Genomic DNA, 13,735 nt, shown 5'->3' with positions numbered 1-13,735 from the left:
TTCTTTTTTATTCCCAGTTGACATTTTAGAAATGGGATAGAAAGTGTCAGGAAAAAAAGGTTTACAACAGCGTATAACAACATTTGGCCAATCACAATCTAAAGAATCAGCAGTTTTTTAGAAAGTGCTGGAGGCAGCAAATTACTGATTTAATGAAAGGAGCCTGCATGCCAGTGAAAATCAGGGGACGGACTTTGGACATGCCTCGATTAAACCTTTCTCTATCATTTTGGCTCGTTATCTGACATCTGCATTTTGGAGAAATGGTAAAGCACACAAGGCTTTTTTAACTTATGTAAAATTAAAAAAAGACAAATTAAAATAAAAATCCAAACAGAAAGGTTAAAACTTGACCCAGAAAATCCATTATTTATTCAAATCGTTTGCATTTTTCTTCAAAGCCAAAGAGCAACAATGAAGGACTAAAAATGTTCTCGTGTGCAATAATGAACATTAACCATTTCAAACACAAAGGCAGACTTTTGGAGTTGTAAAATATGTTTATGCATGAGATATCTACGAATTGGTGCACATTTTTGCAGACATACAGGGATTTCTTCCAAACACTCTGAGTGTATGTGATTCTAATGTAAGGCGCGTGGTTATCAGTGGACTTTGATGTCATGAATGGGCTTCCTGGATCAGCTGGAGGCTGTCACTTGTTGGACTGAACTCCGCTGAAGGCTGACAGAGCGCACGTAATGATCGCTGCGCGTCACTGACGCGCTGTCGCTCGCCTGGAGACTGGAGCAGAGCTGACTGACACTGTACGTAGCCTGCTACTGTAAATAAAAGAACCAAAACCACTACAGACTGGCAAAAAACAACCGAGAAAGACAGCCAGCATCGGGTCCACTGAGGGTCGTTTCTCTGCTTCATTGGCTCATTTGCCTCTTGGGTGTTTCTCTCTCCCGTTTCCCCCCAGATTCTGAGCGCGCCAAGTGAAAGGAAGGCAGAAACATGGCTGGTTTGATGGCAGGTTTTGGTCATTACACCCACGCGATCGTCCGGGGAATCCCTGCGTCGCTGGCCACGGAGGCGCTCAGGACCAGCCAGGCGGAGGTGGACCTGGACAAGGCGCGAGGGGAGCATGACGCGTACGTGCAGGTCCTGCGGACGAGGCTCGGGCTGGAGGTGGTGGAGCTCCCCGCGGACGAGGCGCTCCCGGACTGCGTGTTCGTGGAGGACGCGGCCGTGGTGTGCGGGGACACGGCGCTCATCACCAGACCCGGGGCCGAGAGCAGGAGGGGAGAGGTAGGGGGACCTGTCAGCATGATTCAGTGCTGCAAAAAAAAAAAAAAAAGTTTGACGTGAAAGTGGAGGGCAAGGCGTCACATCCTCCCGTGCACGTGCCAGTGGAGCTCCCATGGGAGCAGAGGATGCAGGGATGGGCAGTTTGGGCCGATCAGTGTGTCAGTCAGAACTTCATGTACTTTCATGCATGTTTGTTCCCAGATGACCAAATCAGTGCACAAAATGTGTAGTGGTGCAACATAAACCTGCAAGTTTGTCCTATTTATTGGCAATAAGTTGTTTCTATTAGAGTTTTATTGTCATATTGCATTCTATATCCTATAAGAAACCGGTTTCCTCTTCATATAAAATGATACATTGTGCAGCAACAAGTGGATTTCTTCTGTTTTGCACATTTTTTTTTGGTTCCTCTTCATTTTTACATCTGTTACAGAAAAAAAATCCTTAAATGTTCAGTTTAGCCTTCTTTGGATTACATCATACAAATGTAGGTTTGTGTAACGTCGGGTATTCGTGTGAGGGTGTTTGAACGACAATGACAGGAACAGTGGGGTGGGTTTTGTGAAAGCCCCTGTCAGTCCACATCACAGTCACTTCACTTGGCCCACTGGTGCTAATGGTCCCCCAGCCTCAGTGATGGTGCAGTTATTGATCGGAAAGCTCAGAGCTGCTCTCTCTGCCAATGCTTATCATTTATGATGGAGACAGAGCATTTGCATGTGAATATGCATCGTTGTTATATGCAAGCTGCGAAATCATCAGTTGGGTTTTGATCCAAATTTGAGGTTCAAGTGTACAGAATAAGACATCTTGTGGCTTCTACAGTTCATGTGACTGCTTCTTATTACGCAAACTTTGATACATTTTGAGACAAAGACCCACTGTTTCAAGCCAGAAATCCTCAAGCTGTCAGTCATTTACAATGTTTTTCTCCCGGAGATCGACTCTTAAGTGCCTACATTTTTTTTTTTTTAATTTTGTCATCCTATACTGAGGATGCATGATTCATTCCAAGCTCAGAGTTGTCAGGACTTGTTGACTTATGCCACTTTTGGGGTTGTGGAGCGATCTGTTTCAGTAGATCAGAGAGTTTTTTTTCTATTTTTGCTAAAGTAAACATGAATTCACTTTACTTTATGTTTAACCAAGATATGTTCCGCCTTTGCAAAAGTGAACTTTGTCCAGATCCTTTGGACTGAAGATTATGTAATATGTGAAGAGATGTTCAACTTGCACTTCAAACCCCCTACGTTTTAGTAGGCTAATGTATTACATGGATTTATAAGTGTATTATTGCACAACTTCATAGACCTTAAAGAAAAAAAAATGCAATAAAGAGTGCAACTTTTGATTTGGTTTATTTTGAGCATTAATTGTAAACAATAAAATAAAAAATAAATAACTCAGATGTATCAAATTCCTCACAGGAGTAATAAAATACATTGCTTTTAGAAAAAAACAAAAACAGACATAAATCACATTTGATTCATTAAATATAGGGATTATTATCGAAAGTCAAGTAGAGCCTGATTTATTTCCTGAAAAGGATTCGTAAGAAGCAAATTTATATAATCCCTCCCCTACTGAGTTATTTAATTTCATAGTTTTCATAATCTGGTTCTGATCATCTTAATGCCGTTGAAGGCAAAGCTGCAGATTTCTAAGACCTTCTGGCCCTTTAAATGGTTCATTCTTGGGCCATGATTTTCAGATCTAATCTTATTTTTAAGGTGACAGAAACATAGCTGGAAATGAAAGTTCACAAATCAATCTGATGGTTTAGATCAGGGGTGTCCAAAGTCCGTCCTCGAGGGCCGGTGTACTACATGTTTTCCAACCAACCTGCCATTGAAGCTTCTTATTGGCCAAACGCACCTGATCCAGGAAATCAGCAGCAGATACAACAGGGTTTCTGGAAAGCCAGCTGGAGGCCGGCCCTCGAGGACTGACTTTGGACACCTCTGGCTTAGACTATATGGTCACATATCCCAAAATGCCACAGTGCAAGTTTTTTTTAGTAAATTCAACAGGTGGCTGTGTAGCATTTCCAATTGTAAGGCACCAGTTGCATTTTTACATGCCGCGCGGTGGCGGCTGCAGAGGTTTTAAGAAAAAGTTACAATTTTAAGATGACCAGACAATTTTTCTCTAAAAGTTGACATCAGTCATCGGCCGCCCTGGAGGTCGCATGGTGGCAGTCCAGGGACAGAAAATCATGGCGACAGCTGGACGGTCACAGTAGTTCTGATTGGACGATGTGTAAATGTCTAGATGACAGTCGTTCATATCAAGTGCTACTGGCCACCCGGTAGCCTGGTGATGTAGAAAAAGTGGACAATTCTGCAGCCCTGACTGCCGCCATCAACATTCATGACCACGCTAGCGATTTTCAAAATAATCCCGCAGTGGCATGAAATCGTGATAATTCTGCTGATACCGCCCCATCGTGGAGTGGCAGTTATATTTTTGTGATAGTAGCATTACTATACATAATTTGGATTTATACTGATTTTTTTTGGGCCAAATTCCCTGGGTTAAATTAGTTTTGTTTGGTTTTAGAAACACATTTAGTAGTTAAATATAAACAAATGGAAACTTCTTTTGAATTATTACATAAAAAATGACAGATTAAATACATATTTAAAAAATATATATTTAAAACAGTATTGAGTTGTGAATTTGATTGATAATAGAAATTGTGAAAATTGATTCATCCATTTTAAAATCCAAGCCATTAAAAAACACTGATTTGATTAGAATATTTGAGAACCTGGCAGTTCACGATCCCTGAAATATCAGTGGCTCACCAGTGACGTCAAAAGAATATCACAAGGAATATTCTGCATGTTTAGAATGACATTGCAAAATAAAAGGTCTTGAAGAAAAACGGTTTAACTGTTGATCTGCAGTGAAAAGAAATTTTTTTCATTCATTTTGGTTTGCTGGATTTGTTGAAAATAGTTTTTTCATTCTGGTTTTTGAAAGCTGTCTTTGTCCTTCCTGAATTTTTACTCGGGTCATAACAGCATGCACTTTTCCTGGCAACTAGACTTGCATGTCTTTACTTGTTGCTGAGAGTCTTCCAGCAGCAGCCTAAAAAAGGATTCAGTGTTTAGATTATGAAGCAAAAGGAACTGAAGTCTGGAAATTCGGGAGGCATGTTTTGCCTAATGAATTGTAAATTTTGACTATGTTTCAAAGTCACTTGTAGAAGTTTATATCTTGCCCTTACTGGTAGATATGGACTGTCTGTGGGTAAAAAGTGGGCAAACCTGTGTGGGGCATGCACATTATTTAAGATAGTAGACTGGATATTTTTTTCTACAAGCTGCGAGTGACAGTGGAACCTGAAGGGTGATGAAGGGGCGTCAAACGTGCATTGTTTTGGCGCTCTGAACCTCTGTAGTGTGCAAGGGGTCTATTAGTGCTTTTCAAGTGATGCATGCTTCTTGCATGGCTGTTAAAATTGAGAAAATTAAACCACTTTAGAGCATAGTTTGTGTGGACATCTTACGGACTCTTACAGGGGCCAGTGCACACATATTACTAATGACTAGAGTGTGGTGTTTGGCCACTATACAACTGGCTTATCTGTTTGTCATTAGTGCGTGTAACTTACATTATCCTTAGAAATATTTCATGATACACTTCTCACATGCAGATCAACACCTGTCTACCACCCGCTAAGGGCCCGGACAGCCCAAAACACTGCAGCACCTTTACATATGTATGTGACCAAGGCTTTAGATCACAGGTGTCGAACTCCAGCCCTGGAGGTGCCGGTGTCCTACATGTTTTCCAACCAAGCTGCCATAGAAGCTTCTTATTGGCTAAACACACCTGATCCAGGTAATCAGCAGGAGTTTAGGCAGGGTTTCTGGAAAACCAGCAGGACGTCGGCCCTTGAGGTCTTGAGTTTGACACCCCTGCTTTAGATAATGCAATACCAGATCATGGTTAAGCGCTCAAAAATCTTGGATTAAAATGTCTCGGTTAAAGCCACGACTCAAAACCAAGAACAGTAAAGTCGATTTTGCCCACAAGTTTCCTGTGTTCATCGGTTATGAAACCCAGAAGAACTAGGAATAGATTCAGTCTGCCTCTCTTCACATTCACAGAGACTTCTTTGACCTTATTGATCTAGTCCCTCAGAGTTTGATAATGATCCTTTGTGAGGAAGTTTCTTTTTTATTTTGAGGCGACAGTCCGCTTCTTAAAGTGCTGCTTGTTTGGGTGAAAGTGTTGGAAGTGCAATTTCATGCCTGAACAGTTAGAGAACTGCACTGCATTCTGTAGAATTCTTAAGCACGTCCTAAGCCCCCCCCCCCCACATCTGTTGTGAGGTAAGCAACAAATATCGGACCTCTGACAGAAATGTTATTGCAGCGAGAACCTCACCCTGTAATATTCCCAAACAGAGCGAATCCTTTACTGTATCAAAGTGCTCATGGAACCGTTTTGCAGAGGTGATGAATGGATGCAGCTTTAAATTCAAGGTCAGATTTCTAAAAGAACGGCTGGAAATGTTTTTATTTTTGAGGATGGAGATACTTTTAAATCATATATACCAGAGCTAGAAGAAGACTTTTGTTGAGTGAGAAATTACATCCTCAATAAATCTTTGTCAAATACTGTTTTTAAACCAGGCAGCAGACCACTTCAAACAGCAGCACAGTCGGGTATACACTCTGCCATGTTTAATCTCATATTAACTCATTTAAAAACTAAATATTTGGAAAACTCACAAACACTCCACTTGTGGAGATTTATGCGTTTGTATTTTGTGTTCATCTAAAGCTGGAAATGCTGCATTCCAGAATAGATTCAGCTCAGGTGATGTGGTGCTCAACTTTGGAGCTGCTTCCTATAGTTTTTCGTGCAAATACAATTGGATGACCTTTTTCTGCAATTTGGAGTCTCATCACACTGTCAAATAATTAACCAAATAGTTGTAAAAGAGAAGAAGTTAAAAAATTGCAATTGTTTCGTTTATTTTTTGGTGTTTCCTTCTTCCTATTGAGTTGGTAGATCACCTTTGTGGTTTTCCATAACAGCTGAAAAAGTACAAACTTTACAGGTGTTTTAATACGCCGTATTAAACCATACTGGAACATTATGTTTTAATGGTGTGACCTGCTACTGTAGATTCCAGTGATCATGAAAAAAAAAAATGGACGGAAATTCTGAGGTTTCTTTAGGTTTGGAGACAGGATGGAAACTTCTGGTCTGCAGACACAATATTTAGGTCATGTTTTTATAGACGTAATATTTAGGTTCAGGCCCAGCTGTTTGTGTTCATATGGGCCCCCTTTCCGGTCACGCCTCACATGGCTACCCTCAACCTTAGAGCAGACAGCAAAGACGCTTTGTTTTGACTAGACGGCCTGCAGATGTTGATTTGTTGCTGCAGTCTCCGCTCTCTTATATGACTTCCCTTCCAGAAGCGACCTTTAGGAAACATGACATCCAAGTGTGAACGGGGGAGGAGGGGGAGACAGCTGGAAGCTGGCAGTTTTCGGAGGGATGAGGTGAATGTACCCTCCAGAGGTGTCACATTCTTTCCACATCTGACCTGCCTTTCTGCTTACTTTTGTCCTGTCTGCCTCCTCGTCATCTGTAACGTCAGAACTCCTGTGGTTCTCTGTCATGTTGGTTTCAGGAAATGCCTAATTTTTCTAAAATCTATCCCAGAAATTATAAATAACCACAGGCTTTTACTGAGGCATCTGATTGGTCAGTTTATTTGAATAACATGCAATAAAGAAAAATATATAAAAAAATAGGATTAGAAAGAAGATGTTAAAAAGAAAGCATCAGAGCAAGCATGGTTATTCTTGTTATTAAAATTACAGAATTAACTGTCTATTTCTCAGTGGAAGTTAATGGGATTTTGACCTCTTGGAACCAGCAGGTACTTCCTATTTAGAACACAAGAGGGGAGGGGTTGAGATGTCCAGTGAATATACAGTCAGTGCTCCAGACTTTGTTTTCCTGTGAGGTCCACACAATTTGGCAGCTGTGAAAAGTAACTTTAAAATTGTTGTAAACCACTTTACAGTAAGCAAAGATGTTGGTTCCGTTAATAATGAACTCTGGTGAAGTTCACATATGATGTAAATACTAGTGAAGTAGGTTGATAAAGGCCTTGTGTGTAGGGAAATAAACAGCATATGCTGCAATTCCTAATCTGAGAACAATCTAGAGCTTGCGAGGTTTCTTTCTTTGTTCTTTTTTATCTGCCTGCTCAGAGAGAATTTAAGAATCAAGCTTCAAAGTACGGCAGATCAACATAACTGATCCAGGTGTATTTTTTTTTTAATGTCTTCAGCTTTAGCAGCAGCACTTGTAGTTCGGTGTAGTTCCTCATGTGTTGTGTAAAGACAGAGCACAATGACTAGACCAGACAGATTTCCCTGCCTTGACTTTGGACTCTGACCCGCGTTTGTCCCAGGTTTATCCCCCCACAGGCCCTTTAGCCTAGTACAGTGCGGCAGCCTGCGAGACAGCTGCAAGAGACTCGTGAACAGGAACTCCTCTCATCTTTGCAAGATGACCCGGTCAAGCATAAACCTCCCTGTGGGTGTGTGAACGTCTGGTTTGGTATGTGAGACGGAGCAGGAGAAGACACAGGAAGTGGGCCAGGCATGGCAGCAGCGAGAAAAGTCTCGATAAGGTCAGAAAGGCTTTGGACAAGGCCAGACAAAAGGTCTTTTACTGCTGAAAGTTCAGCTGGAAAAATCACAAAAATTACGTGTTTTTTAATTTTTTTTGTCAGTTTTTTCCCTCACAGTACAAAAACTTGAGAAAAGAAATATAAGGCCAGTTTAAGTCAATTGTGGATTATTTCATACAATCAGGCATTTGTTTTGAAGTTTCAAAAGTTTAATAAATTGTATAAATTTGTGAAATACAAAGAAGGCACTTGACTAAAAACATATATTTAAAGAAATGTATTTCTAAGCCAAAGGTTTGAACATTAAAGCAGGGACTCATATTTCCGTATTGTACATTTCATGGCTGCTCACAAAAAAAATGGCATTTAAAGGTTACATTTTACACAGGGAATAGCTTTGTTTTATTACACGGAAAGGGCACGCTCACTGACCTTTATTGAGACAAAATTAATGAATTCCATGCGCGTAATTGATATGTGAATTTTCCACACAGCACAACAGTCAGAAACAGGTTGCTTAAAAATGTTCAACCAGGACAACCAATACAGACTCTAAAGCAGGAATGAGAAATAAAACGATAAAAAAGTTGCTAAGTTCTGAAAGGAAATACTCTTAATTCTGACATACTAGAAAGGTAGTTTTGCAGAAACATTGATGGTTTTTCTTTAGTTTGTCTCAGATGCTGTCATTTCACCAGGTATGTGAACATGCGTTCAAGAACACGCTGAACGTGGGTAATTAAACACACATTTAGCCCATGGTATTCACACAGGGCAAGCAGGGAGGGGCTTCATCTTTTTCCTTTGTTACTGTTTACTTGCACATATTTGCTACCAACGGTTGGAAGAGGCTTATAAATGTGAAATATGGAAGCAGTTCAAATCTTGCAAATCTTTTTTCTTTTACACTTTTTAATACACTTTTCCTTACCGCGAGGGAGGGTCTAAGGACAGGGATGACCTGTTCTTTATAGTCTGTTTAGTTTTTACCTATTGTGCATATTTTATGACTCCATCTGTGCATCTGTAAAAACTACAGGCATGAAGCCCAATGAGGCAAATTGAATTTGTGATATTGGGCTATATAAATAAAATTGAATTGAATTGAATTGAATATATGAAAGACTTGGCGTCATGTTCTCTCCAGGCACAAATATTAATTACTCCATCATGATTAATTTTCAAATGGTTGGCACTTCTGTAAATTAGAAAAACGCATCACTACCATACGTTACAACCAAATCTGAGTGCCTGATTGGTCTAAGTTTGACCCGGTTGAACTTTTTTTTCTTCAACATTTATAGAATCTTGTATTGATGATTTCTTAATCTTTGTTAATAATGACCATAATATTGACTTAAAAAGCTTTATACTTTCTTTTCTTGTGGCTTTTATTTAGTTTCCTTGTGTTTTAATGATAAAAGAGGATCATCTTTGACTATTTTTGGTCATTGTTTTCATAGAAATCACCTCTTGACACCCATTTTAACATTGATGAATTGACTTAATTTTTGATTTAATTTTTAGTATTTTTTATGTATGTTTAAATCAGTAAATCGACCAAAATAGAATTATTGCTGGTGTGAAGTTAAACACAAATGTGATGAGAAAACGACGTCATATGGCCTCATTGACCCATTGCAACTCGATGCAACTACAGTTGTCATGCTTTAACAGTACTTCTTGTTTCAACTGGTCAATAAATTCTTGAAGCATCACAGCAGCAGCAGCAGTAAGAGCAATACTTGCATTTACATGCAGCACACTGCTCTGTAAACACCATCAGCACAGGGCCAATCAGAACATGAGGATATTCTGCTCTTATGTGCTCTAAAAACAGCTCTTAGGTTCACACAGGTTGATTACTTACCCAGTATAGAGGGTTTTTGATATTACTCTTTGCACATCCAAGAATATTCAAAGTCAATAGATCCTCATAATGTTTGACTTCAGGTATAGTATTGTATTTTTATTCATAGTACAGAACAAAATATTTGAGGTAGTAGTTCACCAAAGTACTAGTTCAGTTTGCGATTTCCACCATTTATAAGTCTTTAGACATTGTACTGACGCCCACCTAGCTCTAACTGTTGCCGAATAAATTATCCTCCAGACGAATATATTGTTATGATTGTTGGTGCCGCTTTCCTCATAGTCTATAAACACAGTCGATGTCAGTCAAGATTCATTTAAAGTAAGGCTTTCATATTCTCCTCTGTTATCAGACTCTCATCGTTATCTCTCATTTTCCCTCCTCACAAGCTACTAATCCCTAAGAGACATAGAGCATTATCACCGCCGTCATTAATTGGCTGGAAGCCACAGGGAATATTTGATGTTCTTGCAGAGGGGCCGCTGTCAGTCTGAACGCCAACTTTTTCCGCCGCTCTGAGCAACAACTGCTGCTTTATATCCTTTGTTGTATCCAGAGGTCTGCTACAAAAAAAACAAAAGAAAAACAACAACATGAAAAACCACCATGGGCTTTTCATTCAAACAGTGTTTGTCTTCTGCTTCTCTTTTGGGACATCTGAGCAAAACAGCCCATAATAGTTGCAGTTTATTAAATGCTGTAACCTAGACGGCTAACTTTTAAAGACAATAAAACATATTTGATCATGTTGATCTATATAGTATTTGTTCAGGGGCAAAAAGCTTTTAATAAAAGTCCCACTCCAATCATTTTCTGGTCTATTTTAAAGCGTTCCCACTGGTCTTAATTATAATTATGTCATTTTTAGACTAAAACAAAAATCTCTCATTTTCTAGGAAATTTCTGCAGATCAGCAAGAGCTCATTAGAAATTCACCTCTGAGTTGTGGGCGGAACCATTATCATGGAGTAAGCTGCCCCTACTTCCCAGCATCCATCTGTTTACACTCGTGTGAGAGGCTTACAGCCTTTACTGCTTTCACTTCATGAAAAAATCCAATTGACTCAGAAAGTCACTCCTATAACTTAAGTTTTTGTGGATCATACAGGTCAAAATAAAATAGTTCTGTACACATGCAAAAAGCAATACAAATAGCTTGAATTGTATTGTATTTGAACCAAAAACATGATTTATAAATATTAAAACTAAAAAAAAAGACTGATTATCCCATGTTTGACAGGTCCCTGTATGGGAGTAAACCTCTGTTTATTGATTGCTTTAAATAAACTGTTTCTAATCTAATCTAATCTAATCTAATAACATACCTTTTTTAAAATTTTGAATGAAGAGGTACAAACCTACAATAACGATTGAAACTTATTCCAGAACATTTATAATAGTTATTTTGCAAAAAATCTTGTTGGTGAAAGTTTTCATTAATCACGTAGTGAAGTTGAATCATGGCATCTGGACTTAAAGTCTTCATTCTTTGATATGTTTCATCACTCATCCAAATTACTTCATTAGTCTGTGTTGAAGTGGGTCTATAATGGCTTCAATGACAGCAAAACTTGACCAAAATAGCAACCCACCTCTTTAAAATGATGTCTTCAAAAACAAAAAGTCTCTGAGTCATTTTGACACAGACTAAAGTCAAAATTTGGGATGTGAAGAAATGTTTCTTTTAAACCCTTTCGCTCTCTTATGGGGTCCAGATGACCCCACCCTTACATTGATGTTTGATCCTTCCCATGACAAAGGTGGACAGGATTTTATGTCTGCCACGGACACCAGCGAAGATAAAAAAAAAAAAATCCTTGGAAAAAAAAAAGTGGGGGTCCAGATGACCCCACTTTTAATGTAAACATACCTAGGATAGCACAAGGGTTAGATAAAAATGTGACCCCTGCATTAAAAAAGAGCTATGTTTATTGTGTCTTGAGTGGAGAAGTCAATCGATTACCTGAGATCAACCACCTGAAATCCTTGAAACTGATGTGACAAACATGCTACTTCCAACAAATTGGTTGAAATACTCTTCAGATCCAGTAGACAATAAAAAGGAATGGCCTGTTTGCTTTCCATTGGATACGGACATGCAGACGTGTCCCTAACTTTACATTAAGGAGAACCATTTGGGTAGATGTAAGTGAGAAGTTGAAACATGTCAGGCCTCTGGAGAGGGTCAACAGGTGTCAGCCTGTCAGAATGCCTCTCCAATCCTGCTTTAAATCATCACCAGCAGATCGACGCGTTTGCTTTCTTGGCCAGTTAGCAGTTTAAATTGACAGAACATCAAAGGAGGCCTGGATTAGACTACCAAACGCTCTTCTTTGCAATGAGCTCACGCTAGCTGAAATAATGGGATTCTGCACACGATCAAGCAGCGAGTATCCAGACATGGCGTGAAGGCCGGGGATCAGGTCTGCGTTGAAAGAGCTTGGTTGAAACTGTTTTGGTTTTTGGCTCGCTGGTTCCGTGTGAAACTTCACAGTGCTGCAGGCAACTTGGAGCCACATCAAGAGTAAAGTAAGTTGAAGACACGTTTAGGTCAACTAATTGTATAACGACAAATGTGAAAATTTGGCAAGAGTCGAAAATCAACTGAGGAAAAAGTCAACATTACATCTGCAGCTTGAGACCTCCTGTGTCGAAAAACTCGAACCATCATGACTTAGGAAAGACTTACCGTTATCATATTTTAGTAAAGTGAAGGTGTGCAGAGTGATCAAATCTGCATAAATACATTTTTTTCACCTGATTTTATCTATCATTTCAACTCCTAGTTTTACTGCTGAGACAAAAAAAGTTTCTACTCAATTCTCAGAATTTCCAACTGATCTTCCCGACATTAAGTTATTTGTTTCTACCACACGCACCAGCTCATACTTCTGTCTTGTCTTGGATCATCACCGGTTGCCTTCCTGCATGTTTTTTTTTCATCTGCGTTTACACCTGGGGCCTCATTTATGAAGCAGCAGAACAGTCTTGATCTTAGGAATGACTTAAGCACAAACCCACGTCCAACCACTAATTTGAAAAAAATTTTTTTTCTTACTTGGAATTGATTTTTATCTTGCTGTTAAGTCTAGACTAAACCCTGGGAAAGGCAATTTATTATGTAGCGATTTGCTAATCCATGGTTACCTTTATTAATAACTTGAGGTTGAAATAACTATTTAAGTACATAAGGTTTTATCTTATTTATTTTATGGGTTCAGGTCTTTCAATGTATTTCGTTTATCAAACAGAACATTTTGTATCTTTTTGTCTTGGCTTTACTAATCCTGTTGTCTTATTTCCCAAAAGACTGCTTTGGTTTTCTGATTTACTGCTTTATCTGAGTTATTTGTTCTGTCATCATGTGATGTGAAATCAAAAGACATTCATTCAGAAAGTCCCTTGAAACTAAACATATTTTTGTTCAACTGAAGTTCTCACTCATAAATTTTCTGTCTGAACATTTTTTTTCCAGAGACTTCCTCGTCGTTTTTGATCAAAAGTGAAATTTATTTATTTTTTGTTCTAGTTCTGAAACTGACTACTTCGATTTATAAACTTTTTATAAATCCAGTCAAGTTCAGTTCCAGTTAATTTTCCTATTTATGAAATAGGGCAAACTTTGAACCCCATATTGCTCCTTGTACTCTGCATGGCAGCTTTGTATGTGTGCACGGGTAAATGGGATTTGTGAAAGTAAAGCAGTTTGGGACTTAATCAAAGTAGGAGGGCACTATAGAAGTACTGATATATTTCATCCATTTTCCAAACCCACCAATGCCCTTTCAGTATCACAAGGTTGCTGGGACCTATCCCAGCCTCTGTTGAGCAAAGCCAGGGTGCACTAGACCGGTTTTGAAGCATACTCCTATTGCTATTTACCACATAATTTCCCTTGAAACACATCCTAAAAGTGCTAAAATATGAACAGTTTT

General features: G+C 39.1%; 1 protein-coding gene across 2 annotated transcripts in view; it reads left to right on the top strand.

Moving 5' to 3' along the window:
* Positions 1 to 488: 488 nt before the first annotated feature.
* Positions 489 to 13,735, top strand: part of ddah1 (dimethylarginine dimethylaminohydrolase 1) — an 80,873-nt gene continuing 67,626 nt past the window's right edge. Inside the window, exons 1-2 of one of the 2 annotated variants that reach the window (XM_024279081.2) lie at positions 489 to 767; positions 926 to 1,254. In XM_024279081.2, the coding sequence (XP_024134849.1) occupies positions 961 to 1,254 (294 nt within the window). In that variant the 5' untranslated portion in view covers positions 489 to 767; positions 926 to 960. The remainder of the gene's footprint in view (positions 768 to 925; positions 1,255 to 13,735) is intronic. The other variant, XM_024279079.2, reaches the window with a different exon arrangement.

This window comes from Oryzias melastigma, linkage group LG4 (genome assembly GCF_002922805.2).
Source record: "Oryzias melastigma strain HK-1 linkage group LG4, ASM292280v2, whole genome shotgun sequence".
NCBI classification, from domain to species: Eukaryota; Metazoa; Chordata; class Actinopteri; order Beloniformes; family Adrianichthyidae; genus Oryzias; species Oryzias melastigma.
Note: the sequence above shows the minus strand (reverse complement) of the source record. Positions and strands in the feature narration are given on the sequence as shown.